The sequence below is a fragment of the Aptenodytes patagonicus genome, chromosome 7 (genome assembly GCF_965638725.1).
Source record: "Aptenodytes patagonicus chromosome 7, bAptPat1.pri.cur, whole genome shotgun sequence".
Lineage (NCBI taxonomy): Eukaryota > Metazoa > Chordata > Aves > Sphenisciformes > Spheniscidae > Aptenodytes > Aptenodytes patagonicus.
In genome coordinates this window covers 39,648,842-39,676,662 of record NC_134955.1, presented here as the reverse complement: position 1 = coordinate 39,676,662, position 27,821 = coordinate 39,648,842, and the positions used below count along the sequence as shown (strand labels likewise).

At 36.6% G+C, this 27,821-nt stretch overlaps 1 protein-coding gene across 2 annotated transcripts in view; it reads left to right on the top strand.

Annotated features, from left to right (window-relative positions):
- The window catches only part of STXBP6 (syntaxin binding protein 6), a 146,093-nt gene that overhangs the window by 81,462 nt on the left and 36,810 nt on the right, over positions 1 to 27,821 (top strand). For both annotated transcript variants that reach the window (XM_076344940.1, XM_076344941.1), the window contains exon 3: positions 25,914 to 26,044. In XM_076344940.1, the coding sequence (XP_076201055.1) occupies positions 25,914 to 26,044 (131 nt within the window). The remainder of the gene's footprint in view (positions 1 to 25,913; positions 26,045 to 27,821) is intronic.

Here is a 27,821-nt window from a genome sequence, read left to right as displayed (position 1 = left end):
AAAGAAACATATGATTCAACAGGTTTGGATTTTATTCCATAGTGGGTTTTGATTGAATAGCTTAGTGCTTGTCTGTAAGGAAGAGTTTGTCTATAACTGGTTAGTCTGAAACAGCAATACTGAGAAGGATCCATCTAATCCCATTTTCTTTGATATCAGCTAATAAAGAGTACTTGGAGAGCGAAGATAAGGAAAGGGCAAACACACGTCAATGTACTCACCAATATATTTTCTAGCTCCTTCCTAAATCTCAGACTTACTGAACCTGATACTGGATCTTTATGCTTAATTTTTTTGAGGATCCTTTTTTGCAAGCTTGTCTAATCAGTGCTTAAACTCATGTAGGTTTTCTAGTGTTCTATGACAATAGTTACATGGTTTAATTTTGAATTGCATGTGTTTCCTTTTTTGATTAACTTAATTTAATACCTTGTAGTTACTGTGAGAAATTGTAAGAAAAACTGAATAGTTACTCCCTATTCATCATTTTCATCCCATTTTTGAAGTTAGGACTTATATTATACTCCTTGCCTGCCTTCACCCTTCCCAGTGTTTAGCTTTCTTTTTCTAGATTGAAAAATTGTATTTTTGCTTTCTCATTGAAAAATTTCCCTGCACAATCTTTGATCATTCATGTTATGTTACTCTGTATTGCTTCTAGGTTTACTTTATCTTGTATGACATGGAAGTACACCTACAGTACTACTGAATGCATACGTGGTTAATTATGTTGTAAATATCTTAAGTAAAATACATTTAAATCAAATTATATAATATGGAATATAGAAACGTACTGTGTTATAATAAAACCCATGTAATTAGGAAAATAGTATTACTCTTGTGAGTTGGAACTTAACCTTATTGTAATAACGACCTATTTAATTTAAGATAAAGTCTTTGTCAGATGATGGTTATTTAATTTTTTCTCCGTTTTGTATTTCTCTTTCCTTTTTCCTACTGGATAATATTATATTTTGTTGATATGATCAGTGATTCCTTTTAAAATTGATGATAGCACAGTCATTACAAACCTTTTGTTTCATTTATTGTATTTAGTCTTTCTGGTTTTGCTTCTAAACTTGAACTTTTTGAGTGGAGTTATATTGATTCATTGCTGTGGTACTAATAATGTCTTGTCCAGAAAAGGTTTAGCAGGATAGCTAGCTTCCAAGCTAGAAAAATCACTCTTGAGTCTGTAAAATTGTCTCTGCATGAGAAAAAGGTATTATATAAGAATATTAGTTAAGACAAAGGTTGTTTGTTTTTCTTTATCTAGAGGAGAGTGGTCTTAATAAAGTTGCACAGAGAAAAGTAGCCTCTGATTGAGGTTAAACAGTCCTAATAAATTCTTTAACTATGGGGCGAAAAGAAGTGCAAATAAATTTTAAATTCTCTATATTCAGAAAGAACTTAAAAGAATGTTACACTGAGAATATAGAAGACTATGTCTTTCAAGAAGATATAAGATGTATTTTGCCTAATTCTTGGCATAATTTCAAAAGCATGTATCCCGACTAAAAATGCAAAAAAACCCCCAACCCATCTAAATAGAGATGGTTGGGGTAAGGGGGAGAACAGTCTAAAATCTGTTAGATTAGAAATAACCATTCTGTGGCTTTCATATGAAGTAGCTATTCTCTGAAATAAATCCTGGTTCAACTCTTTTAAGTGTCATTTAGGCATTAAAAACCCTAGAAATAGATTCTTATGCAAATGCTTTCTGCTTGTAATGCTTAACATCTATTTACAAAGTGTCCTATTACAGTGTTCTCCAGGACCTTTTTTTTTTTTTTTTTTAAATATGATGATTCTTAATAAATGTAAGAAACCACCAGCTGGAACTGCTAGTGATACTGAAGTTCCTTCTCTTCGTGCTTTGGCAGAACTTTGTTGTCCTCTTGCTTACTAAATCTGTAAAACATCTGATCTTAAGTCCTCAGTATGGACCATCATCAAAGGATTTGTATTGATCTGCATCAGCTGATGAGTGGACTTAAAGGCCATGTGTTTAAATTGAAGTTGGACTGGGACTTATGCCCTCTTGACAGCCTATTGACCAACTGGACAGGCTGCATAATATACCACAGTCCATGGGAAGGGACTTCATGTCTTTTGTCTTCAATAAGTGATAAAGTTCTCAATAAAATAGGGTCGTTTTTGGTAAGTCACTTTTGCTCTTAATGGATGGTGATACACCAAAAGCTTATCATTTCACAGTATTTTAATGCTTTAAAGTAAATCTGAGTTAAGACTGCCATATTGTTTTTGTGGAATTGTAAAAGCTTTATTCTGTAAAATGAATACTTTTGAGGGGTCGTTTTGGTGGTGTAAATCACTTTAAATCACTGGACAAAGCTGTTAAAGCTTGAGTTTAGTGACAAAACCTGGTACTTTTCAGGAGGATTATTCTCTTTAGGAAGTTTTGACCCTCGTTTTCCTGGTCAGGTCTCATCATACAATTTCTGAATATTATATTAAAAATGTGGCTACGCCTGTCATCGACCTGTAAGTGTACCATTTTCTTTCTTAATGCTTTTAAACTAATGAGTCAATACCTGTAAATGGTGTTCTCAATTTTATGATTTAAGTACTTGGTTCATCTTGATATCACATGGCAAATGTAATTTCAAAGGATGTTGTGCAGTAACTTTTTTCTTACATAAACTTAAGATCTGTATCATTAATTGATATACCAGGAAGTCTTTCCTAATCTGCAATGAAAATATGTAGTATTACTAATAGGAGGTGAAGGAAGTAGTGATAATTTACTTTATGAGGCTATTTCTAGACTTTTGGAAGATTCTAAAAAACTGGGAGAGAGAATAATTAACTTTACACATTTGTACACTTGGAAGTACATCTCAAGTATAGAGATACAAAACAAAGAAGCATAGAATGTGGTAAAATCTGTAAGTATCTTCTAAAATATATTCTTAATTTATGTAGCATAAGCAGAAATACTTCAGGGAATATCTTAGTGAGGTACTCTGATGTAACTTTTGATCAATGTTTAGAATTTACTTTCTGAATTGTCAGAGCTGAATACAAGTGCATGTGTTGCAGTGATACTGATTCACTTCGTGAATGCATCACTCAGGACGCAGTTCCACTTTTTTGGTTTGTCTACAGCTATTAATTCAACAAATGCAACCGCATTTTTATTATAATTTTTATAAAATTTTTATATTGGACTTTTGTATTTTAAAAAGGCAAACTATTGTCTTTTGAGGAGAACATGGCTAATTATTGGTCTCTCTAGCTACTCCTATAAGGGTTTAATATGTTTAAGACTTTCAGCAAGCTTTGAAAGAATTTTATTTCACATAGGCTAAAGGCTTAAGGAAACTGAAAAAGCTATGGAGTTATTACTGCCACTACTGTAGTTCAAGTTCAAGGCCATTCTGTTCATATCTTAAATAACAAATTTCAACATAGTTCCAAGCGCTTGAGAAACGCATTGATACATTTAAACTAAGCAATTTACAGTAAGGACAGCAGATATATTTTCTTCTTTGCTGCACCATTTAACTGGTTTTATCAATGAGTATTTATGGATGACTCTAACAGGGTAATTACAAGATAGCCTTCATAGACTAGGCAGCAGACAAGGCAACGCTCATGGTGATTTTTGGTTCTAAACTGTGCAGTGGGAAGAAGCTATTAACAGCAAATGTACTAGCAATGAGGCTTAGAATAATAGAATATATTAATTCTGTGTATTAGAGAACAGGAAAATCAAGCAAATGCTCTACTGTACATACAGTATCAGATTAGACAGAGGAGCTTTCCTTTCAGGATGGGAATTGTCTGGTTTAGGGCTACGTAAAGCAGAGAAAAAGAAACTCCAAGAAGTCACAACCAAGCCAAAAAATGTTTAAAAACATTTTTAAAAACAAAAATGCATATAATTTGCATAGTAATAGATTTCATACAAGAAAAATAGGAATCGGTTAGTTTATATGTTGAAATTCCAGTTGTTAGTCCTGGTGTTTGGAGATTCTTCTGTTTCTTGATATGAATTTAAATTTGAATGGGGAGAAGTGAGGAATGGCTCATTTGGTAGAAATATTGTGGGTTTTTTCTTAATTCCCTCATTTTAAAGTGCTTGCAGTTTTTACAGAGTAGTCAGCACACTAAAAATGACCGTGACATAAATGTTAAGAATATAGAATTTGATCAGAAGAAAACACTGACGCCAACTAAGAGGGCAGTTAAGTCAAATAATAGAATTATTTCTGAGTACGTAATTTCTATGTATTTTTAGAGTCCATTCAAGCTTTCACTATAAGCTTATGTAAACATTACTTAAATTGAAATTTGCAAATCAAATTTCATTTGCAAATCTGCTCAGTGCTAGGCCCTTAGACGCTATGTTTGGCGTTATATAATTGGTCTGATTTTAAGTGTTAGGCCCTGAGCCTTCAATAATTAAGTAATGCTAAAGTACAATATTGGTGAGGGTAAAAATTACGTATTATATAAAACTGACATCAAAAGACAGAAGATCTCTAGCTCACTGTTTTGCATTACAACAGTAAATCTATGTATTGATGCTTGTAATGGAATTTATAAATCCTCAAGTAAATCTAATATCACTCGGTTGTCATATGGGAACATAGTCATGTAGAAGTGTAGCACAGCTTTCACTGCTCTGCCTTTCCGTCCTTGCAGGCAGATGGGGTCATTTGGATTGGAGAGGTGGGCTGCGAGGTGAAGGGAAGAGCTGGGAGGACCACAGGGCTCAAAGGTGTGATTCTGTGTCTCCTCAGTGGTTCGGAGTCTCACTGGCCAGCTGCTGGTGGCATGGTGCAGAGGCTGATACTGGAGCCAATCCTAGTTCATGTCCTTGTCTGTTACCAGGACAACGGGATGTGCTGCGCTTCCCTCAGGTTTGCAGGTTGCAAACTGGAGGGGAGTAGTCGATACGCAGGGAGGGAGATAGGACTTCTAATAAGCTGACTCTAGGTGGAGGAATGGGACGACAGGAACTTCATGACATTCAACCAAGACAAATGCAAAGTCCTGCACCTGGGCTGGAATAACCCACTGCTCAGGCTGGGGGCTGGCTGGTGGAGTCGGGAGCAGCCTCGTGGGAAAGACAGGCTGGACAGGGGTCAGAGGACTACCCTTGCAGCAGTGAAGGCAAACTGCATGTTGAGCTCCGTTAGCAGGAGTGTAGCCTCTGCAGGTCAGCAGGAGTGATTATTCTTCTCTGCTGGGCATATGGGACTGCATCTGGAAACCTGTTTTCGGCCTCCTAGTGTAAGGCGTGTACTGTTAAACTTCAGAGTAGCACAAGTCAACTAAGGTATTTAGGAAGCTGTAGCATATGACAGGAGAGACTGAGGAAACCGGTTTTGTTTAGAAAAGATCAAAAGAGAAGACAAGACCGGGGGGGATCTAATTGCAGCTTTCCACTCCCTAAATGTTTCATAGTTGTAGAGAAGTTAGAACTAGATTCTTCTTAGATGTGTGCAGTAGAAAACTAGCAGGCAAAGGTGACAAGTCACAACTGGGGAAATCCCAATTGGTTAAAAGGGAAAAGAAAAGGGGAAAAAAATATTAAAATAACTATGGGAAAGTGAAGTTATGCACTTAGTTTTACTATGTTTTGCCATTAAGCAACCTCACTGAATGTTAATGTTTGCCCTGCTTTGAGCAGGGGTTTGACTAGATGACCTCGAGAGGTCTGTTCCAATTCTGTGATTCTGAATTGTATAAACGAGCAGGCGGCAGTGGAGGAACTCCAGCGTGTTTAGACAAAGTAATTCCAATCTGTCATGAAATCACAAATGTTTTGGGAATCTGAGTGCTGTGGACAACAGGAGCTTCTTTAAAGCTTTATAATGGAATTGGAATAAGCAAAAAAACTTTTCTGGAGGAAGAAGAAAATACTAGATTTAGGCTAAATCTCTTTATGAATGTGCTGGGTGCTTCCTGAGGCTGTCACTGATATCAGTGGACATTTTTTTCCCTGGAGATTGCGTTTGGAGATATCTGTTAGTCCTGAATTAACTTTGCTTTTAATGACAAGTACATTACATAAGAACTAGGATGCTGGTAAATGCAGGATATTCAGTGAGAGAGGGAAGCTTCTGTCAAGATAAAACTAAACTGATTTTATCCTTGCTCTTGATAAGTATTGCCAAAAGTATCTGCTCAGTCATAAGTTTGTTGATTATCTTTTCCAAAACTTAGCAGTGAAGTGTGGCAAGATTGTAACAATATCATGCTGTGAAGGAAATTGCATTTGATTTTAACTTTCCCAGATTAATCTCCTGCATAAGAAGATTCCACAGTAAAGTCTTATGTATTAAAGTTGATATTTGAATCTTACTTTACTTTTCAATGATGGCTGTTACATATTCGTTCTGTAACTATTGGTTGTACGTGGTTTTATTTGGCGTGTTTCTGTACCTTAGCATAGAATGGGTGTACCTAATGTGTTTTGCTTTAAGTGTTGCAACAGATGTATGAAAGTGAACATAAATCACCCATTTTCTCATGACTTCTGCAGCAAGTGTGCTGAGCCTTCTTGTTTGGTTACTGTATCACAAGAAGTAAGTAGTCTTATTTAGGGACTCATGTTTTAAAGAAGTCAGAATAATTATTTTAATCTGGTCTTGTTTGATTCTTCTGGTGTCTGGCTGGTAGAAACCAAATGCATTTTCTATATTAAGCATGTTTCCAGAGAGTTTCTTGTAAAACATACAGCATGGTATAGGTTATCCATGCTGTTACCTCCAGTGCACTGTAAAGGACTGAAAAAATTGGTCATGAGACAATGAAATGTCATGAGATGAGAAAGCTGCATTGTCAGATTTCAGTTTGCAGGTTGTGCATCTTTTTAGAGGTGGTTATGTTTAGAAATCATAACTTCAAATACATGCCGCTGGAATTTGTTGAGTTTTTTCACATCTTAACAGTCTTGCCATGTACCAAATTTGACTGATCGTATGCTGGTCTGCACCTCGTTTCTTACCATGGTGTCCTGGTTTCGGCTGGGATAGAGTTAATTTCCTTCCTAGTAGCTGGTACAGTGCTGTGTTTTGGATTTAGGATGAGAACAATGTTGATAACACACCGATGTTTTAGTTGTTGCTGAGCAGTGCTTACACTAGCCAAGGACTTTTCAGCTTCCCATGCTCTACTGACTGAGAAGGCTGGAGGTGCACAAGAAGCTGGGAGGGGGCACAGCCAAACTGGCCAAAGGGACATTCCATACCATGTGACGTCATGCTCAGTACATAAACTGGGGAAAGCTGGCCGGGGGGGCCGCTGCTCGGGGTCTGGCTGGGCATCAGTTGGTGGGTGGTAAGCAATTGCATTGTGCATCACTTGCTTTGTATGTTCTTCTTATTTTTACTATTAGTAGTAGTAGTAGTATTTTATTTTATTTCAATTATTAAACTGTTTTTATCTCAACCCACGAGTTTTCTCACTTTTACTCTTCTCTCCCCCATCCCACCGGCTGGGGGGTAGTGAGCGAGTGGCTGTGTGGTGCTCAGTTGCTGGCTGAGGTTAAACCACGAAGCTAAAAATCAGTCAGAAGATTTAAGTACAGGGAGATGTAATGAGCAGTTCATCCATTTTGAAATAAATCCCTCTCATTGCATTGTGCAATGTATACATAGTGACAACAGTAGGAACAAACCTGCAAGGTGGTTAGGGTGGTGCTTGTAGTATCAGTTGTCTTTATGTTCAGACACTGGTTTTGTGTAAGGAGACATTTGGTAAAATGCAGATTGTTGGGGTTTTTTGCAGCATTTCTTCATACCCAGATTTTTCTTAGGTGTTTTTTTTGCGGGGGGGTATTGGTGGTGGTGGGTTTTTTGGTTTTTGGTTTTTGTTTTTTTTTCCTTCAGTTTAAAGTGATTCTACTATATTTCTCCTGGTTTGGTGAATTATTTGTCCTCCAAATACTCCCATGGATTAGGGCTTTTTTGCACTATTGTAGCGTTGTATTTTTCTTCTCCCAATATGTGACTGTTTGTGGGGAATAACTCTTTTAATTTGATTGCGGTAGTACTAATGTCCTCTGTACAACTGCCCACCAAGACAACAGGTAGCTCCACTCAATTACAGCTCTTGCACCAACAATCACAGCATGACTGTAAGCTGAGGGAGCACACCTGCTGACACAAGTTCAAACCATTGAGTGTCCTAGTTGTATAACTTTTGCTGGATAGTGAAACTATTTTAAATATTCAAGATTCTTGATTTCTGTGATCTGTACTTCACATTTCACGCCGGTTCTTTTTCTTCGGTTTGATTTGGGTTTTTTTTCCTCCTTTCAAGGTCTTTCAAACTGTTGCATTTATCTGCTTCAAAATATCTTTAGTTTTAACCTTTGAAGGTAGAAGAAATTGGGACCTGAGGAACAATTTTTTTTTTCCTTCCACCTGGTTTTAATTTGGCTATAAATATAAATGCGTTACTCATACACACAATTTGCAAAAGAAAATAATTGGTTTTCCCCTCTCAGAGACTGATATTAGTGTACCGTGTCTGGGTGGGAACACTATGGATATTGCTTTAAAGAAAATACTCTTTCCTCGGTGTGTGAGTTTCCTTTACCTTATCCTTTGTGTACTGTCAATTCATTTATACTTTCACTGGCTGTTTTCTGGTAGGAAATTGATCCGGTTCAGTCATGCAAAACACACACTTCCAGCCAAATAATTCATAGTTACCTACTTGGACAGATAAAATCCTATTGTTCAGATGGTTTAAAAAAAACAAACAAGCAGTAGTGCTTTTAACAGACATGGTTTTATTTCTGGTTTGGTGTTTTTTTGTGTTTTGGGTTGGGTTTTTTTCTTGTTTTGTTTTGCAAAGCAGATGCATGGGCTAGATGTATAACAGTTTTGGCACGTTTTATACTTCTCTGAGGTAGAGGTTTTGTCTTTTTCTGTTTTTCCATGATGTGTGCCACAGCAGACCAAGCTTAGATGAGATAGTATTCAAACACTAATCTGCTGGTCTGTTTCAAACTGGCCATTAGTATGCATTCTCTGTCCATAGAGCTTAATGGAGAGGACCTGAGTCATTAGCTCAATTGGCCCTGCGTAGGGATGATTAATAACCCTTCAAAAGGCTAACTCAGTTCATAAAACAGGGATGTTGATGTCTTCTTTTGCAGCTCTTGAGGTGTACTCTTCACTAATTATCTCCTGATTCCATCATTCAACCTCTAAAAAAACCCAAGGTCTTGTATTTTAGTCTACATATTGGAAGTGTTGAAAACAGTGGCTAATTTCTTGCCCTGTGAGGGAGGAGGAGGACTTTTGTGGTTGCATCTTATCGGAGGAGGGAGAGAGTCACTGTCTTTAATCTTTCAGAAAAAAATGACATGCTAGACAGTATGAAAATTGTCTTTTGCAGTTGAAGGAAGTGCATGCTATAGCACTTGGGTGCTATACTACTGAATGCTTCCTATTTATCTTAAATTGAATGGTGACTGTTGTGGTTTAACCTGGCAGGCAGCTAAACACCACACAGCCGTTCGCTCCCTCCCCTCAGTGAGGGGACAGAATTGGGGGGAAAAAAAAGTAAAATTTGTGGGTTGAGATAAAGACAGTTTAATAGGACAGAAAAGGAAGGGTAAATAATAATGATGATGATAAAAGAATATACAAAATAAGTGATGCACAATGTAATTGCTCACCACCCACCAACCAATGCCCAGCCAGTCCCCGAGCAGTGGTCATGGCCCCCCGGCCAGCTTTCTCCCAGTTTATGTACTGAGCATGACGTCACATGGTATGGAATGTCCCTTTGGCCAGTTTGGGTCAGCTGTCCTGGCTGTGCCCCCTCCCAGCTTCTTGTGCACCTCCAGCCTTCTCAGTCGGTAGAGCATGGGAAGCTGAAAAGTCCTTGACTAGTGTAAGCACTGCTTAGCAACAACTAAAACATCGGTGTGTTATCAACATCATTCTCATCCTAAATCCAAAACACAGCACTGTACCAGCTACTAGGAAGGAAATTAACTCTATCCCAGCCAAAACCAGGACAGTGACTACTAATGTGTAGTATAAAAATAACTCTTTGAAAGTTCTGACTTCATTTTTTAACCAGTTCTTTGGGTTTCTATTTAACTTATTTATGGTATGAATGAGATTTTTGCTTTTGGGGGCCCATATATTTTAATTATTTTTTTTCTTTGGTTTTTTGTTTGTTGGGGGCTTTGTGACTTGATAATTGGTACTTGGTAAAGGGAAATTGGAATGCACGTCTGCAGCAGCTTCTATTGTTGGCATTTACAGATGATGGACAGAAGTAGTGCAATCTATACAGACTTGTTAAATAACACTTCAGTATTGACCTGGGACCCAAAACAAAACTTTAAAATGTGTCAAAAATTATTTCATGGCCTTTGGGTCTTTTGGTTTTCCTTTTCTGCTCTGTATCCAGTTTGGTAGGATCACAGTGCTTAGAAGGCTTTAACGAGTGTCTGTTAACCTGAAAAGTACTTTCATTACAAGCCAAGCTAAAGAGGAGAAAATAATTGTGGGTTGTTACTTGGTTAGGGTTCTTTTGTTTGGTGGGTTTTTTTTAGGGGGGGAGGGTGGTGGTTGGGTTTTTTGTTTTTCCACAAAGTACAAAGGCGAGCAACATAGTGACAGTAGTATGCAAAACAACAAAAGTATAAGAGACTGTTTTTATGTGTTCAGGTGGTTTTAGTACTTTTGTCAGTGGGCTATTTCCTATGTTCTGTTTTTCTTTGGAAACAGTTGTCTCCTCAGGCAGGTCAAACATAGACACATCCCAGCTGAACTATTGGCAAACTGTTAATCTGCTGAGAAGCAAACAGTGAATCCCGTCGGATGTAGAATGTGAAAATATTACTGCGAAACATACATTACGTGGGTTTTAACAATCCTGTTTGATTAAGATCATTTCCTTTACATTTTTATGTTTAGTAAAGACAGTGCTAGTGATCATTGCAATTACTGGAAACAGTTTTTTTCAGTTATAACTAATTACATGTCTCTAAGGTGGTAATGAGTTTCTTTTTTTGGGGGGTTGCTGTGGAATATTAACAGTTGTTATTGTTTTATGAAATGTAATGAAAAGGATGTCCCTCATAATAGTACAGTACAACGTGTACAGTACAGTAGAAAAATAAGGTCAGTTTCAAAGGCCTCTTGTTATCAGGATCTATAATGTGCAAAGAAATAAGGTTGAGTCGCTCATTTTTTATGCTCTAAAATAAATTAATGAAGAAAACTCCTTTTGTAACACTGGCAGTATAGATTACTTTTCGGAGTAATTTTCAGAGGAAAAATTTTCACAAAGGAAAAGCTACTATAAGCAGTAAAATGTTACTGCAAATGAAAAATGCTACATTAGCATAGTAAATCATTAAAAGGTTTTTAAGATACTGTTTTCTATTTAAAATGTGTAAGAGTTATTTCTAGATTTTTTTTTTTAAGACATTTCTATGTCTTTAGGGTATCTGTTTTTCTCATTAAGCATGAGTCATCAATTGTATCTTAAACCTGTTTCCAAGTTTTTCTTTGGTTTGAAATTTCATTTGTTAAGCCAGGGACACATTCAGGTTAGGTTTTCATAGCTTCACAGCTGAGAGATTAAATCTGAAACCAAATTTAATTTAACTGAGTTATGAATAAAGAGAAGAGCATAGTCTTCCACATTACTGCGAAGAAAATTTGGGACCTATAAGGACTACCTGGAGTATATTCCTGTAAGAAGTATACCTATGAAATAGCAGTAATTAATCCTCTAACATAGGGAGCTATGCATTTTAAGATGCACAAATCAATAGGCCTCCTTCAAATGGAAAAGAATGCAAACTGAAAAAAGAGCTGGTGAGAAAAAAAGCTGGTGGCATGCACTTGAGATGTTTAGTCTTACCTTTGTACGCATGCCCACACACAAACGTAATGAGGAAGATAGTTCATGTACTCAAACGTTGCATGGTAAACAATAAGGTAAACTTTATCCTTTATCTTTTTGATTGTGGTTTTCTGCCTGGAAATTTCAGTGAACCCTTTTGGAAATGGAAATAGCAGATTGACTGAATACCAGTTTGATCACCTGCTATTCATTATACTACACCATATTAAATAGCGTAGATTAAATCTACTAGATTAAACTAGACTAAATCTAAACCTAATCACATTAAATCTAGTAGATTTAATGAACCTGCTGAAAATCTTTGAAGCCGGTAAAATCCTTTATGAAGAGAACTGCAAACAAGTTCTCTGAGGTTTCCTATAACTAGTTATGGGGAAGCACTAATATGGACACTTTAAAAATATATGTTCTAACTGACTTGCTGAGAGTTCATGGAAGAAAGCTTCAGAAAGCCATGCATCCACCACAACAGCTTTTGGCTTTTCTGACAACATGCTGGATATTTCCATATAATTCATTTTACTATGATGTCTTGTATCTATGATTTTAAATATTTGGCTTTTGTTCAGTTGAGCAGGCTGAGAATGTACATTTTCAAAATACATTTTCAAAATACCCAGTTGTTTAAGTACATCATCATAAATCACTTCACTACGTGACTTTGGAAAATTGGTCTTTTATGTAAAGTTTTGAAGACATGGATCAGGTGAACTTCCAATTTACGGAGGTGATCTTCACCTTAAGCTTGTGCTAGTTATATGGTCTATTTTCTGGGATATGGAAGCTGTTAGGGAAGTCCTTCAGCTGTCCCCTAATTGCATATCAAAGTGAGACCTACCCATGCACAATTCTCTCCTGCCACAAAATGCTCCTTGACGGACCTTTCTTTAGTGGAGTACCTTTTAAAATTACTGTTCAAGGAGGTGTATGTCATTCCTCGATTGCTATGGCCTCATTAAAGAGAGTGATTAAGTTGGAGAAATAAAAACCGTTAAAATTATTTGCTAACAGTGTGCATGCTTTCCTTTCTCTTCTACTGTTAAACCTGTTTGATGTCTTACTCTCTACAACAAATTTTTTACCAGTTTCCGAGTTTTTTCTTCTTTAAAGGCTAGGAAAGCTGCATGATTGGAAATGGTAGACTTATCCTTGGTAAAGAGAGACAACCAATGCTTTGGAGAGTTTTTCCAAAGAATACCAAGTATGAGAAAACTATCATTTAAGTCAAATTTTCAGTCCTACCATTGCAAGATTGTGCAATGGCAGATGAGAGTCGTTTTATTTTAATAAAACTATTTGAGTTAAAAGAAACACATTTTATAGGGCTGCTCTGGGATTCAGTGCTTTGCAGAGGACTTTGATAATAGTAATAGTAGTAACAATTCGGATGCCAAGTGTTTACTACTCAGTTTCTGCTCTGGTCCCTTACTGTATGCAGGTAATTAAGATACTACATACAGCTACTGAATGCTATCTGCACATAGCACCTTCAAATAAAATCTAGTCCACCACGGGTGTGAAATTTGTAATGTAGAATATAGAATGAAAACTTTTCTTGCAGTTCAAACATGTTTCCACAGAGCCTAATGAGGGATATATTCCTACTGGATATGTTTGATCTGTGAACATATCTAGGATCCAAGTATGAAGAAAAATGAGTAGCTGTTGATAACATGGGTAAAATCTGTGAAGCTAAGATACTCAGATTTGAGTGTCTGTTCAAAGCTTGAGAAATTATGTATCTTTACACAGTTGAAGTATATTGCCAAAGGTCTTTCTGCATTGGTTTTGCTTTTCTGAAGATACTGACCCAATTAATCAGCAATTGAGACTTGCTGTGTTTAAAAAAAAACAACACCGAAAAAAACCCAAAACACAACAACAAAACATTCAGATGGTCCTGGAATGCATTCAGGTGCAATGGTGGTGTGCTGTAATCCCAGAGTTCTGAAAATTATTTCTCATAACATGGAGTACACATTTGCTTTGCTGTTAATTTCAGTAAATGTTAAAATGTAACCATTTCAAATTAGTTTTGAATATATGTTTAATGTAAATTGTCTGTGTATTAACAAATACACAAAAACCAAATATATAAGAGTTCCAGAGTTTGTTGTGGGGGCTTTTTTTGTTTGTTTCCATACCAGTAGTAGAAGGCTGCCTTTCCTCAGTTCATACCATAAATACTTTTATTTCACTCTTTCTTTACAGCCTTTTAGTGTGACAACGGAAGATATGTATATCATCTGATTCTCTGACCTACTCTTGTAGGTTCTGAGCAGCTAATGATTTCTTTCCCACAAAAATCACACCGCCTTAATGCATGTGCCATCAGTGAGATCAGGATAGTGTTGATTATTTTGGAGTGTATAGCCAGGGAAACAGGGAGAGGGGAATTGAATTAGATTTCCCCCCCCGTTACTGCTGCCTAAGGAGAAAGGGAACCAAAATATAACTATTTGTTGCTTTAAATGGTCTACATGTTTTTTCTTCACGTTTATTTTTCCGTATTCTTTAGAGTTGTAACCAGTTGTTCAGTGTTTGTCACTTTCATTCTTCCGGTGTTGCCTGCGGCTGTTTGTTTGCTCTCGGTTTATTGTGGTAAGGCCTTTCTATGTCAGTCTGTAAGTAAGCTTTGGTACAGTAAAAGTACTAAAGTACACATATACTTTAGTTTCTAGACACTTTAATTACCTGCATCTTGTTCACGAAGTGAAACAAGCTCAGTGGGTAGCTGCAATAAATCAATAGTTGAAAGGAAAAAAAGCAGTTTGAGAAATGCCATCATTGTACAAATTGCAGCAGGAGAATAAAGCATAGTCGAAAAGGATGGAGGGTAAATACACAACCGAAGTGTTGGGTCCCAGTTCAGCAAGACACTTATTCTGTAAAATGTATTTTTTAGCACTTTTTAAGTTAGCCTAGTTAGGGTCTCAATTTCACTTGGTTTTCAAATCACTATTCACATGCTTAAAGATTTCAAAATTTTAAATATTGCTCACATATGACCTTCCACCTCACTGCACTGCAAAGTGCTTGGCAAACCAAATTGGCATAAAAATAAGTGGATGTGACTTCTGACCCTGAAATGCTGTTGTTGAACAGCCCATGGAAATAGTAGTGAACATCTTGGCAAGAGACTATACTGTGTCTCTTCAGATAATTGAAGCTGTAGGGAATATTTGTGAAGGTTTAAGAAAGTCTCTGTTTATTTTGTGGGTTATGTCAAGAATACTTGTTGGTTGATGCCATTGAAAAAGAGGACTTAACCACTGAACTCAGTATGCAAGAGCAAGCGTTGAAGACCCTTGGCTGCAGATTGACAGAGAACTGATTTCCAGAAGCACGATGAGCTTTGGAAAGCTCACAAGTGTCACAAGGGTGCAGTCTGCTGAACTGTCCATAAAACACTGCACAGGATTCTGTCCCATGGTGGTTTTTGGTCTTACCTCTAAACTGCCTTGATAGTGTTTAATATGTAAATTTGTGAAGATTGGTGTCTAAAGTTAGTTTGTTTCATTCACGCTTTTTAAAGCAGTTAAAAAAATTGGCAGGGTAAGATTGTATTTCAAAAGTCTGTTCATTGAAATAAATAAAAAAAAATACTCTCTGGACTACAGCTGGATACATAGGATAGAGATGGGACCTGCTGATACATAAAATATCCTTTGGATTTGTGTAAGACATACAACATGAGCATTCTCCCATTTCTAATGATAGTAGTACTGATAGTATTATTTTTATGAACTTAAGTTCAAAATATTCAGAATATACGTACTTTAGAGATATCTTTTTCCCCCTACTTTTACATCTCAGGCTAAGTGCTACCTGAAATGTATATGTTGCTTGCTGTATTTCATTTTAGTTGTCTGCAGAAAATAATTCAGACAGCAAAAAAAAAATCAGCATGTAAAAACATCCCTTCACAGTGATTATTGCACTTCAGCAATAAGACGTAGGAAAGGCTGGATATCTGGCTTCTGCTGAGCATATGTGTTGTGGGGTATATACTGTGGGTAGAGTACTTCATAGATCAAGATACTGGTTTTTGTTGTTGGATGGACAGGATTTAAATAACTGGCTTCAGTTAAAATAATGTGTGATGATAACTTGGGATTGCAGCCGTTGGCCCACTTACTTGTTTTTCTTCCTGCTTGGCCTCTCCTTTAGTTGCCCCCTGTACTTCCCCCCAGATGTGTTTCTGGGGGTTTTGTTGGTTTGGATTGTGTGTGTGTTTGGTTTTTAATTTCTTCATAATCTGAAGTGGTTGAAGTCTACCAGCCTTTTTTAGTTGCTTATATTGAGACTCGGATGTTATCATGCCCCGTGTGAATGTGATGGGTTTTGTAGAATTGTGTCCATCTGAAAGTGTGAGTTCATAAGAATATGGAATAATTTGCCCACTGCTGTTCTGATTTAGGCCGTTGTATAGGAAAAGCTAGGGATTTTGTATTGAACAGATGTAATAGAGTCTTTTCTTGCATCTGCTGTGTGCAAAGTATTTTCTTTAGTAGTGGTCTCATCTACTATATTTTCGGTCATTGATTCAGTACAAAAATCAAGAAAAGAGCACAGTTTTATAAGTCACTTCTTTAAAAGCTCCAGTAAACACTCTATCCTGTTACAACAGGGTCCTCTTACACTGTAGAATCTTAAAAGTCATTGGCCGGTTTGTTCCAGAACCTGAAGCCTGTCAAGTTTTATCTAAGCAAACTTATACATGGAGAGCTATTTCATAATACCGTACTTTTTGTGTGAGTTACTGAGTAACGAATTCGAACTTCAATTTTCCAGAGCCTCTTCCTGCCCCTCAGGACACTTGCTGTGAAGTTCAAACATTGTTTTCAGGCTGGTGAGGTAATTCCTAGTGTACACTCTGCATGCGGATGCACATCTGTTAACTTCTATGGGAATTATGCCAAATTCCACTTATTAAGAGTAGAAGTACTTTCATGGTATTGACTTTAACTGGTTCTCCATAGTTGCAGGTGCTGAAGTGACCAGAATGTGGTAAAAGGACTATCTCAAGCCACCCACACAGATACTCACTGTGGTCTGTATCTTGAGCTTTGATTTCTAAACTAGATTGAGGTGGGATTTTCTGAAGTGCGCGTAAATGCTTACACAGCTATTTAGAGTATCCTGTTCAGCAGAGTCTGCGTAGGATGCTGCCTTCCTTTTAAGGAAAAGAGAGCTAAGAAGATTGAATCTGTAGATGATCCAGACTAATACAGAAGGGCACGTGCTATGGTGGGCTGAAATTCTCAGTCACCACGTACCTTACCATTAAGAGGTGAGGCTCTACCATGCCAGGACAAGGTGAACTACTAATGCAAAATGCTCTAGGCCAGGATCAGCAGAAGCTCTGCGCTGGTTGAGAGGTCCCTGATGAAGACTTTGGTCCCTTGGTTTTGAGGAATTCATCCCTCTTCCCTGGGACCTGGCTGGAATATCTATTGTCTTCCCCTGCAGCAACAGGGCCTTGGTCGATCTGTCAGAGCACCATCTTGTCCTCTCAACTAGATTTTAACAAAAAATGTATATGCAAGTCAAATTTGCTATATTTGACTAGAAATATCTCAAGAGTTTTCAAATGCAGCTGACTATCTGTATGCAGGAAAAAGGAGGTGGGGAAAGTTTGGAAGTTGGCTGCTTTACAATATGGAATAGTAAAAGGCAATTCCAACAAAACCTGGAAGTTCAGTCATCATTCTGGAAGTGAATATGTGTTTAATAAGATTCCTTTCCAAATATTTGCAGTTAAGCAGAATCTTTCTCTCTGGCTATAAAATGAAGTCTGCCATTCTTTTCACTGTTAACTGCATCTGTCTATATAACTGTGCCAATATGAAAAGCAGTTGCTTTGGTACCAATACGTTAAATTATATTGCTGTAGTATATGAAGAAAAATTTAAGCAAGCTATTAATTTATAACTGCAATGCTTCTATCTTTCTAGCTTTAAAAATTTGATAGGAATGAAAAATGAGTGTCAAACTAAAGACTGTAATATATATGGTATGATGGGGGCTTAAAGTGTTTGAATAGGCATAAAAACTATTTTTAAGGACGTATTTACATGGTTCTTTGAAAAGTAAATATAGTGGAAAACTAGGTGCAAAACTGAAAGGCAAGGCACTCTGCCTATAAGCAGCAGTTTCTTATTAATGTACGCAGTTGTATGTTTGGAAAACATACAGACCCTTACTTCAGGCTTATAGTACTTTATGGCGTCTTATACTTGGAAAAAAAAAAGTTTTTTCATTGCAACCCAAAGCAATTTTCTTTTTTATTTGAAGGCGCTAGAAAACTGTTTTGTCTAGTCTTTCATCTTGGGAAGATAGCACGTACCTTAATCTGAATTTCCAGGGTAACTGATTTTTTTTTAGTATTTGATTTTTGGTTTACTATTCAGCAGATAAAGATAACTTGTATGTAAAAAGAAAAAATATTACTTAAACAAAACTATATTTTGAACAAAGTATGAATAAACCTTAATTAAGAGTTACATATTTCGTACATTTTTACCAGGAAAGCAATGAGAGTGAAGCAGGCAACTTGTAACGGACAGTGATGCAGTAGATGCTGATTTAAGCAGACAGGTGATGCAAATTGTTTGTTATTTGAACTGTTGGGAAGGGCTCTGGGAAAAACAGTATATGCTTAGACGTACGAGTAGTTTGCCTCTGTTGCATCTGAAAGCTTCTCTTTTCTTTGTGTTTTCCAATTTGATGTCAAAACATTATGCTGTGCCTAAAGAAACAGAAGGAATTAATTTTTGATTAAACTGCTGTGTATTTAGGCCCACTGACATCCCTTTGTCATATTTGGCAAGTGGAAAGGTGGGAACTGTGCAGCTTCTCCCTGCTTTCAGCTCCTTAGATCCCAGATGCTGAGAAAGCAGCATTGTCAAAGGAAGGAAAGAGGAAGGAAATAGGGGCAAAAGTAGGAAATGCAATTCTGAGAAGTCAAGCCTCAACTTATCAGCCATTTTGACACCTGGAAAGCCTTGACCAGCAAGTGGGAATTTAAACCTGCCCCACTTTTATCTGCTTTTGTTTATTTTCAGTGAGGCTAGCTGTCTTCTACTGCAAACATACCCTTTTTTTCCTCTATCTAAAATTAATCCTGGAGGTGGCAACATAAGTCCGGGTTCTTATTAGCACTGTCTTCTCAGAACATTTCTTTGTATTACAGATAGCTGAGGTCTGAGAACCATGACAGGTATGAAGGTTGCAGGAGGTAGCAGTTGGAGAACCACAGTGGGAAGGCTCAAAGTTCTAGAATTAATTTAAACTCCACATTATATCAGTGTTTAGTTGAAACTGCTCTGAGAAAACATGAAAGACTACAAGTTTTGGTGTTCAGACTCAAAGCTGGAGTTGACAGCAAAGTTCGCAACCATCATGTGAAGCAGACTGGAAATAGTTTTCCTGAAATCTACATGGTATACTAAGACAGTTTCATGTATCTGGTCCTTATTCTTTAATACCTAAATAGGTCAGAATGTACCCATTTGCTCCATCTTACTTAATCCTCAGCTTCATTTGTCTGATTGTTGGAAAGTTGCTTTGGGAAGTAAGTTGCTTGCCAGGACCATACTTTGCTTATAGGACCATGTGGCCTGAACAGTGGTAGTTCAAACTACCTCAGAGCATTGCAGAACAGCAATAATACAAGCTTCTACTATCATAAGGGCTGAGGGATGTGTTTAGTGTCCTTTCCCCTGCCTAGTCCCTATTTCCTCACTCTGGGAACAAAACAGGGACAGTAAGATTTTGAAATGTGGGGGAAAACAGTTGTAAGGTGGTTGTGACAGAAGGAAGAGCACCTCATGTTAGAGGATTAGAGATAAATCTTCTTTTCTTGACTTCTGCTTTGGAATGATGTAGGTGAGAAGAGCAAATGAGAGTCAGTCCTTGTAGATATCTTGTTGATGTTGTCTTTCCTTTGAGCATTTGTACTTCATGACATTTGCAAGAAAGAAATCTGTCTTGGGTTTCCTCAGACTTCTGAGGCATTTCCACAAGTTACTTGTGCTTTGTCCTCCGAATACAAAAACTCAAACATGTTGCAGAATTGAGTAGCAATTGGACAAAGAAGCAAAAAAGTCAATATTTTTCCGATGGTCAGAAACTGCAGATCATCAGCCTAACTGGTAGCCATAGCTTACTAGGATTGACTGTCAGAATTTTAGTCAATGAGCTTTTTGCAAGTTTATGAAATCATTGTTTCCTTGGTGGCTGGGAGTGAAGGGACTTGCAGAATGAGAATTAAATGTAATTGCACAAACAGAAGTCTGGAGGGAGAAGACAGCTTTTCGATAAGTAACTCTGGAGAACTGGAAATTATAGAGGAGTAATTATCTCTGTCACAGTCTGTTCATAACCTACTTTTTTTCCTTAAGAGCTGGCTTGAAAACAGTGCATTTCTACCACAAATACTAATACATAATTTTATCTATTTCCTAATAAAATCTGTATCAGATATTAAATAATATTTTTAATTAAAATGTGCTGCTGCTTTTAAATTTTCTCTTTTTATTCTGACTGAATCAAAAGCTATTTAGGAAACTCCTGGCTGTTTTTAGACTTAGTCTCACTGTGAAAAGAAGAGTTTTGCTTTAGGGCAACATTTCTACAAGAAGGTAGGGATGATTAAATTCTAGATACAGTGACCATGAAATCACATCACACTGCCATGGTATTGAGTTCAACTTTTTCTTCATCAGAGGTCTTTTTTTTTTTTTTTTTTTAGTGTCTTGAGTGCATTCTAAAGATTTTTTTTTCCCATCATTAATTATTAACAGCCAGTTTGATGAACTTTACATCATTAGTTATTTGTGAGCTGAGGGATGAGTATCCACTGTACAGGATTTGACATACAGATAGATTATGCTGATCTAACATTAAATTGATGAATAGTTTTGGATTGAACTATACAGATAGCCAGTGCCTTCAGTAGAATTCTGCAGGCCCGCTCAGGAGTGAGTCTCAGTCTGTCACTTTCACAAATGAACTAATTTCATAGGTGAAAGTAATTTTTTGAGTGATCTTACTTCATTTGCACTATTTTCTTCTTTTTTTTTTTTCCTCAAGAGCTAGTGACAATAAAAGGCTAAAGCAGCTAAATTAAGGCTGCTTAATTTATTAATCTGTGCTGTGCCCAGATAAAAACAATTCTTGTTATAGTGTGAACAGTTGCAGCGGTCACTGCCCACTTCAAGACTTTGTACTTTTTTAATTTCTCCCTCCAGTAGTTATTTCAGTGATTCAGCACTTTAGAAATACACTGTAATATGACTAGAAATTTTGTGAGGCAATCAAGCCATTTGTCATAAGATTCCTAATTACCTAGAGTTTGAGTTATTAAATTTAAAGAACATCCAAAACAAACACAGATATTCAGAGTCAAGACTTCAAGGACAGACATAGCTTTTTAAATATGCGTTTCAAATCTCATAAAATAAATAAAAGTTCATAGTGAGGTGGTTTAGAGCTTTCAGACTGTTTCTCAAGGCCAGGTATTTTGGGATAGGTATTTAAGGAATTAACCATTTTTCATTATTTTATCTTTTCCATTCAAGTAAACATACTTTAGAAGACTGAAAAAATAAAGAAAATATATTCTGGACTGCAGATGAGATGAAGTTGGACTGTGACTTTAGTCTCCCTTAGCTTTCTGTGTGAAGAGCTGTATTGATTTGCTGCTTAAGATGCTAGACATGCACATGGTACTGGATTCTAGCTGAGGTCTGGCATTCAAATACATTTGTTTCCATGTGTTCCAAATGATGAGAACAGTGACTTCCCTGAGTCTGTCACAGCATTCTCTAAAGCTAATTCTGATCTGACTATTTCTGCCTCGTATTCTCTGATCTGCTTTTGAAACGGAGTATTTAAGTACACTTAAATGCATGCCTCTCAAGATTTAACAACCTCTTTGAAACTTAATACTGTAACTTATTTTTATTTATGATGCAAAATGGTTAATAATGTCTTCAATCCCAGAAGAAATAGTGCTGTTTCTGACTTGGCAACTTCTGGTTGTATGTTAATCTAGTGTTTAAAAAAAACCCCAAAAAAACAAAAAACAAACAAACAAAAACTTCACAATGTCTTCCATCATAAATTGCTGTAGCTTACTTCTCACACATTCTTTCTTACTTTACCAACAACTGTATGTTCCTTTAAAAAATGAATAAATAAAAAAGCTTATTTATTTGCATCTGGTGACACACAAATACCATATGGACCTACCATCTATTGATGGGTTCAAAATAAGTGTGCTTTGTCCACACTATTACAGCTTCGTATTTTGAAGGCATAATGTTAAGTTCTGTTTCAAAAAAAAAAAAAAAAAAAAAGGCAAAGTGAACAAAAAACCCCACCTAAAATTGAAGCATAACTTAAATATTGTCTTTTATTTTATTAAGGTGGTTGTGGAAGATTTTAGCGAACACATCTGAATGACTTGTCAGAGAGGGAACGTGGCTAGGGGCATGTAACTGCGTACAATTATTTTCAGATTTAAGAGGAGACTTTTTACATGTTTGCAAGGTAACACCCACTCAGTGGCTTGTGTGGAAGTGCTCTAGTTTGCAAAGCAACATAATGAGCAGCTAGTGAGGATGTTTTTCCCAGCTGCCAAAGGGTTTCACAGAGTTGTAATGACTGCCATACTACTGTCAAGCTGTCATAGACTAAATGAAGATTTTAAAGCATGTTTGGTGGGTTTGTGGGTAGCTGTTTTTTTGAATGTTCTAGAAATGCTAGCTTTTTCCTAAAATACCAAGACACAAAAGGTGAAATGCAACTAGATCTGTATGGCTGTGCGCAATAATTACAAATGTGAGACCTAAAGGGAGAACTGCTGTTTTTCCAAGAGGATCACATCAGCTAACTTGAGACTGAATTTTTACCCAAGACAACTGAGATACCCAAGACCTTTATAAGTTCTTCTGTAGAAGAAAAGTCCCCTCAGCCTCTCCCAGACTTCCTGTGTGGTGGATGATATAGAAACAGTCATCTAATCAAGATGTTTTTATAGCTGATCACTAATAGACATTTTCAAGAGTTTACGAAGCTTAGGCACTTAATGTGATCTTCTTTTGCCGAAGTAGAGAGTACTGACGGCTCCAGCTGAAGACAAAGCTGCTCTTCATTGATTATTGAAAATGCTCTACAGAGAAGTTTGGAGAACTAGATTTTGGATATGTCAAATCAGCCAAACAATTTATGGAGATGTTGAGATTAGACATTTAGTGTTTAACTATCGTAGCTGGAAAAAAAAAAACACCCTTGATATTTTCACCTTGAAATGACCCCTGTTTTTAAGAGCACTAGAATGTATGCCATGTAGAAGCCTTCAGAGCGGTGAGAAGTTTATTAAAGTTTAAGGCTATACATCTCATAATTGATTAGCCATGAGATTCTGAGAGGGAAAAAATAGCATTTGATCACATAATTGTTCTGTCTAGTGCTTCCTGGTTTTGAACGCTTTGTTTTGCAATGCTACTAGTGTTAATTCTATATGTGGCTTATGTATAGTATACACAATTTTTTCTTTTTAATACATGGCTTATTCAGCAGTAGATTATTGCCTGTTTTGCGTGGAAAGGGAATAATCCACAGATCATAAAACTTGAGCCACTGTTAGATAGCCTTCTATTAGTACTGCTTTGTAGAAGATATGTGAAACTCAGTCCAGTGGAGTGCTGTAGAGTCTGCCAAAGTGATCACTGGGGTTGGCAAAAAAGATGAAAGTAAATATTAGAAAGGGTGAATTCAGGGAAGGTAGGGACATGAGTTTGTGGTCTGCTCTGTAACTTTTGAATTTGTTTCCCACTCAGTGGTGTGTAATCTTGCAATAAAAACAGAACCTGTATATACTATGTAAGTATAGATAGGATGCCTGTTACCTCTGCTTTATTGATACTGTTATGCTTGGGTGCATAGGCCATTGAGCAATCAATTAATCTTTAATACTAATCTCACTTCTTAGTAATATCTAGTCATTGCATTTTAGTAGTTGTTCTGATGTAATTTTGCTGCTACCTTTCTGACACTACATTGATTTTCTCTGTTTTGTACCATTTGACGTGTGATTCTGAATCGCATACTGCACCAATTTCAGTGCTTCAACTGCTGATTAAGAGACTTCTGGCAATCTGTTTATTACATTCTTATCAATAGTCTGATCAATATATTGAGTCCAATTATGCTTTCTATTCCAAAGTAACTTCTTAAAAACAGTTATCTGCTATGTGGAATGTTAGTATCTGATTTTTTTATTTTTTTTACCTACTAAAATTTCCTTGGAAATGAATTTTCTGTTTATCAAATTAAGTTCTCATAAGCGTGCTTGGACTTTCACATGAGTGGACACACACTAAACTGAAAATGTGTAAATCTGAGACATAGAGAAGAACTTTTCATATTAATCTGAATTTGCTGATGTATTCCAAAGTACATTTAACATCAAGACAGTGAGCTGTGCATTGGTAAATTTTCATCCTAAGAGATAATATTAGCTTTTTAACTTTATGGAATGATGAGGTATTACATCAATATTTACTTACTGTATAACGGTGCCCCTGAGTGCAGAAGTGTATGCAGTATGCATCTTCAGAGTGGGAAGCCTGTTAGTTTTCCTGATTATTTGGGTAAAGGGGGTACACAAAAATAAGCAATCTTACTATTCAAGTCTTGATTATTTTAAAAGCCTTCTTTAACTGCCAGCATCTAAAAGCAGAGAAAAGTGACTTTTCCAATAATACCCTTTTTGGAAGACCATATGGATAAAAGGATTTTTGGAAATAAAGTAGATTGTGCAGCACAATGATTCTACAAATTATTTCTTCACAGAAAGTGGCAATGTGTTTGGAAGTGACTTAACGTACAGCAACAGATAAATAACATGTAAATAAAATACAGAGTATGAGTATAGAAAGTGCCTAAAACTGCTTATAAAACTTTCATGGAGGTTAAAAGTTACGCTGATGAAAAGAAAATTTTTTTTGTTCAGAGAAAAAGTCTAACACAGGAAGCCAATTTTCCCACTGTTGAAAAGTTAGCTTTACTGTTTAAGTACTCTTTGAAAACCTAATGCTGAGTTAAGGATACACTAATTGGAGTGGTTTATATTGCTTCCCCCCCCCCAAAAGCAGAGCTGTCGTGCATGACTGACTTTGTGGTTTTTAACATATATTTTGTTTATAACAAGTAAGATAGTTCTTATTTACGGTCTTTGTTTGTGGTACCTAATATTTTGGGGGGGTCGAGTGATCTTTAGTTCCTTAATTCTTACAACTGTATTTTTCACAGACTGTTGTCTGATTAGGTGGGTTTACTTTCTCAATGCGGTAAGTGCATATACTTATGTCTGTTGACTGGAAATTGGGAATTCAATGTCATAGATGGTGGTGGTGTTACACAAGCGTGACCCTACATGTGACGTTGTGAAAAGACTGGAGAAACCTATATTTTTTCAATAAATCACCAACATGAAAGTCAGTCTAAAGTAACAGGTTTTTTTTAAAAAAAGGTATATAAATGGACTTATACTTACATGGAGATGTCTTTTTTTCTTTTGTTTCGTGCTCTCTTGTCTAAAATGACAAGAAGAGAAAGAAATTAATAAGAGGCTGGGTATGAGAAACCTCTGCTAATTAGCGTGGGGAAAAGAGAACAGTAAGGTGATTGTAAGAATGCAGATGGAAAGACCTTCGGTTTAGTTCTGTTTTTACAGGGTGTTTGTGACTTAATAATGATAATGGCTAAAATATATCAAATTTTGAGTAGTATGATGCTTGTTTGGCATTGTACCGTCATTCTGACAGTAAGGAATGCACTTTTCAGTATGTTATCCAGGAAAGGGAATGTGCTCTACTGTCAGAATCAGTGACATGTATTTACTTTGTGGGACATTATAGAAAATACACTAGCAAACCAGCTCCAGATACAGTGAACTAAATGGTACGTTCCTGAAACATTAAGCCCATTTCAGTTGTACGTTTTTTCTTTTATATGTTCAGTGACGAACAAGAAACCAGCTCAAGCATCTATTACGAAGGTGAAGCAATTTGAAGGCTCTACGTCTTTTGTCAGGAGAACGCAGTGGATGCTTGAGCAGCTTCGCCAGGTCAATGGTATAGACCCTAATCGGGTGAGTTTGAACAGTTCTGGAAAATGAAAACTGAGCTCTTTTATAACTGATTTGTAAATCGGGCATTCTCTCACTATTCAAAAGGTGTCTGGAAATATAAGACACAGGTTTAAGTGAAAGTTCTCAAAAAAGAAGCAACTCAATGGACTGTTTCACAAATGTGGAATAGATTTGAATGGGAAAGATGAGAGGAGGCCAAAGCTCATAGTCATATTTTTTTCTTTTCTTCCTGTCTTTCCCTACTTTTCTTCCTTCTCTCTCTCTCCTTTTTAAAGAGAAAAATAAGAGCCTTGTTTGCCTTGTCTTCAGCTTTAAGCCTCTTGGAGTCCATTTTGGCGTGCAGCTGTGTTGTAAGATAGAGCAGTAGGTAGAAGCAAGGACAGGAGAGGTTACTGAGGTTCAAGTTTGTGAAATATTGGTGAACCTTGCATTTTTTCTAGGACAGTCCTCTCCTCAGATCCTTCTGCATTTCTTACCTTTTTCTACAAAGGGTGGTGGTGTGGTTTAGTTGCCAATGGCACATGAATGCTGATTTAAACCAAAAAAATAAAATAAAACAAAGAAACAACGCCCACACTAAATAGTTCCAGAATTATTCCTTGAATGTGGAATATACAGCCCACCTTGAGCTGTCTCAAGACAAAGTCGTACTAATATGTAATAAGTTTATCAATACAAATCTTCAGTAGTAAAACAGCAGAATTAGAAGTTAGGAATGTGTCTCATACTATGTGATCGCAAAGTGACTTACTGTGTTCATTGTACAGCAAAATGTATTTGTGACTAACCCCCCTTGGTGTGTTCAAAGCTGTGCTCTGATCAGCCACCTAAGTATCTTAACAATGGTGCACCAAATTCTGTTACTACCCGGTACAGTCTTTTCTACAAAAAAGAAGCCCTTTGGCCACTGCCCTATGAAATGCAGGGGGTGGAATTATATTTTCTCCGGGTAAAGGGACAATGAAAATGAGAGCAATGGCAAATAGGTAAGGGATATGAGTTTTAGGCCCTTTCCCAGCATCTGCTATGTAGCTATGTAAATAACAGATACTTGGGATACTCTCAGATTGAAAGTCCTATCAAGTCCTTAAGCTTAGACATGTTCCTTTTAAACTTGTTTTCCTGTGATTCCTAGTGTCATCGATTCAAAAAAGCATTTACTAGATTAGATTACAAAATGATATTTAGCAAATATTGCAAGCAATACTTCTTGCATAAAATCCATTTATTTTGGCAGTTGATGCATGGTATAGAGCTGTGCTTTGATTTGTTCGGGGAGCGCTCTTTTCATGTTATTCTGAGACCTGTGCAGCACTTTATGATAATACATTAAAAACAGTAACTAGGACTTGCTCTTTGTTTTCCTTCTTTGGTTGAGCATCAAGAGCAGAATCACATCTTCTGTAATACAGCGTGAAAGTAGATTTTGTGCTGAGAGGAACAAATCCTTGCGTAATGTAGAAGACACAAGTAACTATCTATCTGTAGATAACAAGGATTTCTTCTGAGATTCCCACTTTTAATTTTCTGGTCTAAAGTATTTTTCTTTTCAGGTATTTTTGTCATAGCTGAATATTCCTTGTTAAAAATACCTACAAGAAAAAAACTTCCTGCCTGGTGTTTTTTGATTTTTTTTTTTTTTTCCATCCAAAAATATGCAAAGGAAAAATAATCCCAGGATGGTGTTGAGTTGCATGACCTTTCTGCTTTTTCCAACGTAATACCTTTTAAAAAATAATAGCTCTATATCTTTCTCCAAATCATTTATAAAACTGGA